This window comes from Palaemon carinicauda, chromosome 38, assembly GCF_036898095.1.
Source record: "Palaemon carinicauda isolate YSFRI2023 chromosome 38, ASM3689809v2, whole genome shotgun sequence".
In the NCBI taxonomy this organism is placed as follows: domain Eukaryota; kingdom Metazoa; phylum Arthropoda; class Malacostraca; order Decapoda; family Palaemonidae; genus Palaemon; species Palaemon carinicauda.
In genome coordinates this window covers 16,137,888-16,140,503 of record NC_090762.1, presented here as the reverse complement: position 1 = coordinate 16,140,503, position 2,616 = coordinate 16,137,888, and the positions used below count along the sequence as shown (strand labels likewise).

Here is a 2,616-nt window from a genome sequence, read left to right as displayed (position 1 = left end):
CATACTACTAAGGCAGTTGCGGTAGCTGGGTTTACTCATACTACTAAGGCAGTTGCGGTAGCTGGGTTTATTCATACTACTAAGGCAGTTGCGGTAGATGGGTTTATTCATACCACTAAGGCAGTTGCGGTAGATGGGTTTATTCATACCGCTAAGGCAGTTGCGGTAGATGGGTTTATTCATATCACTAAGGCAGTTGCGGTAGCTGGGTTTATTCAGATACCGCTAAGGCAGTTGCGGTAGATGGGTTTATTCATATCACTAAGGCAGTTGCGGTAGCTGGGTTTATTCATACCGCTAAGGCAGTTGCGGTAGATGGGTTTATTCATACCACTAAGGCAGTTGCGGTAGATGGGTTTATTCAAACCGCTAAGGCAGTTGCGTAGATGGGTTTATTCATACCACTAAGGCAGTTGCGGTAGATGGGGTTTATTCAAACCGCTAAGGCAGTTGCGGTAGATGGGTTTATCATACCACTAAGGCAGTTGCGGCAGATGGGTTTATTCATACCGCTAAGGCAGTTGCGGTAGATGGGTTTATTCATACCGCTAAGGCAGTTGCGGTAGATGGGTTTATTCATACCACTAAGGCAGTTGCGGTAGATGGGTTTATTCATAATACTAAGACAGTTGCGGTAGATGGGTTTATTCATAATACTAAGGCAGTTGCGGTAGATGGGTTTATTCATACCACTAAGGCAGTTGCGGTAGATGGGTTTATTCATACCACTAAGGCAGTTGCGGTAGATGGGTTTATTCATACTACTAAGGCAGTTGCGGTAGATGGGTTTATTCATACTACTAAGGCAGTTGCGGTAGATGGGTTTATTCATACTACTAAGGCAGTTGCGGTAGCTGGGTTTATTCATAATACTAAGGCAGGAGAGTTACAGAATAAGAGTCAAGAAATTCGAAACACGTCACTGAAAGATTTGTTCCGATTTTTCAAGGATTAAATATGCAGTATAAAAAAACAACCATTTAGAGCAAGGAAACAAGGAAATTCCTGAGGTGGCCAAGTCCTAGAGAGAGAGAGAGAGAGAGAGAGAGAGAGGTCATTATTTTAAAATCAATCTAATGTAAATGAGGTGGGGTCCAGAATAAAAATTAACAGACGTGCTAAAAGTTGGGCAAAAGGCTCAAAGGAAGACGAATTCAAATAATACCTAATCTCAGGTGATTATCTGAAATTCGGTAATTAGTCGAAGGGAATTAACATTAGGAAGGGTGGGAGTCTCTGGGAAACGGAACAAGTTCGAATTTGGGGGCAGAAAAAAAAAAAAGGAATTTACGATTCTATTTTCTTATCTTAACGTTTGTTTGCTTTTTCGTATATTGTGAAGAATTTCGGCTAGTTGCTATATATCTATTAAGATAATGAACGATGGTGAATGATTAAATGAAATATATATATGCAAATAAAAAAATTTTAACCGAAGTATATGCTTAGAAAATAAATAAACCTCAGAAAAAAAGAAAAAGGCAATGGTTCTTTGTAGTATATACTGCAAGAAACTTGCCAGAGCAAACCTGAGGTACACAAAAAAAAAAAAAAAAAAAAAAAAAGTCTGGTTAGTGATCCTTTAGTTATATTGAGAACTTATCTTGTAGGCCTTAGATTACTTATGCTGGCAGAGAATGTACTTTCTGTCATTTGAATATTCAAAGACATGTAAGGATGAAGTGACGCTGTTATCAGCGTGATCCCAAATTTAAAAGATCCTACAGAGACATTGTTGACGAACTTATACAGCTAAGTGAGAAGGGGAAAAAGGGAACAGATGAAAAGTAAAGGCAGAAAAATGCTAGGAAAAGCCTATAGATATTGGAAAGCTTTTTGTAATATATTGTGGTCTGCATAAGGCTCACAGGTGAGAGTAACCTTTGACGGGATCGTAAAAACATAAATTTATATTTTCTGTTGTTATAGAAGAAAAAATAAAGGTTTATTCATATTTAAAAAAACGATTCTCATTAAAATTGTTTCATCATAGAAAAGAATGGATGATAATTGGTAAGTGCAAAGAGTATTCTCTCCTAAATATCTCTACTTATCTCTTGCCACTTCTCTTTCTTCCATTACTTGCTCTCTCTCTCTCTCTCTCTCTCTCTCTCTCTCTCTCTCTCTCTCTCTCTCTCTCTCTCTCTCTCTAAATAAGTTCTTAATCTCCACTGGGATATCAGCTTTCCACCATACCTGTTATCTGATAGCGGATGGATATTGGATCTCTTGCGTAAGTGAACGGACTTAACTTGAATTTCAATATCACTTTCATCATTATCTATATTCTATCTGGAGTTATATGTAGTTACACACCAAAAGTGCAAATTAAGTTAAGCCAAGTTAAAATAATAATCAAGAAATATAGTGACTGTACCACACAGTTTTAACAAAGGGAGATAATGATCGAGAAGCAATGGAATAGCTTAAAGGTTTATATAACTGCCTACGTCACTTTGCCAAGGATATTTTGAAGAAAATGCATCGACGTATAAGTACGCAATAGAGTTAGGAGCAAAATAAGACTGCTTGGCGTGGCGAAGGCATGCTCTCTACTGAGTGCTATTCTAGGTAAATACGAGTAAATCCATTATATTTTGAAGAAAATGCATCGAC

General features: G+C 37.7%; 1 protein-coding gene across 1 annotated transcript in view; it reads right to left on the bottom strand.

The window, feature by feature from the left end:
- The window catches only part of LOC137630243 (uncharacterized), a 39,674-nt gene extending 38,806 nt beyond the window's left edge, over positions 1-868 (bottom strand). Inside the window, exons 1-2 of the mRNA XM_068361701.1 lie at positions 440-868; positions 1-225 (exon numbers count right to left, since the gene is read on the bottom strand). The exon at positions 1-225 is cut by the window's left edge and continues 64 nt beyond it. Coding sequence (XP_068217802.1) covers positions 1-225; positions 440-868 — 654 coding nt within the window. The remainder of the gene's footprint in view (positions 226-439) is intronic.
- Between the last annotated feature and the right edge of the window lie 1,748 nt (positions 869-2,616).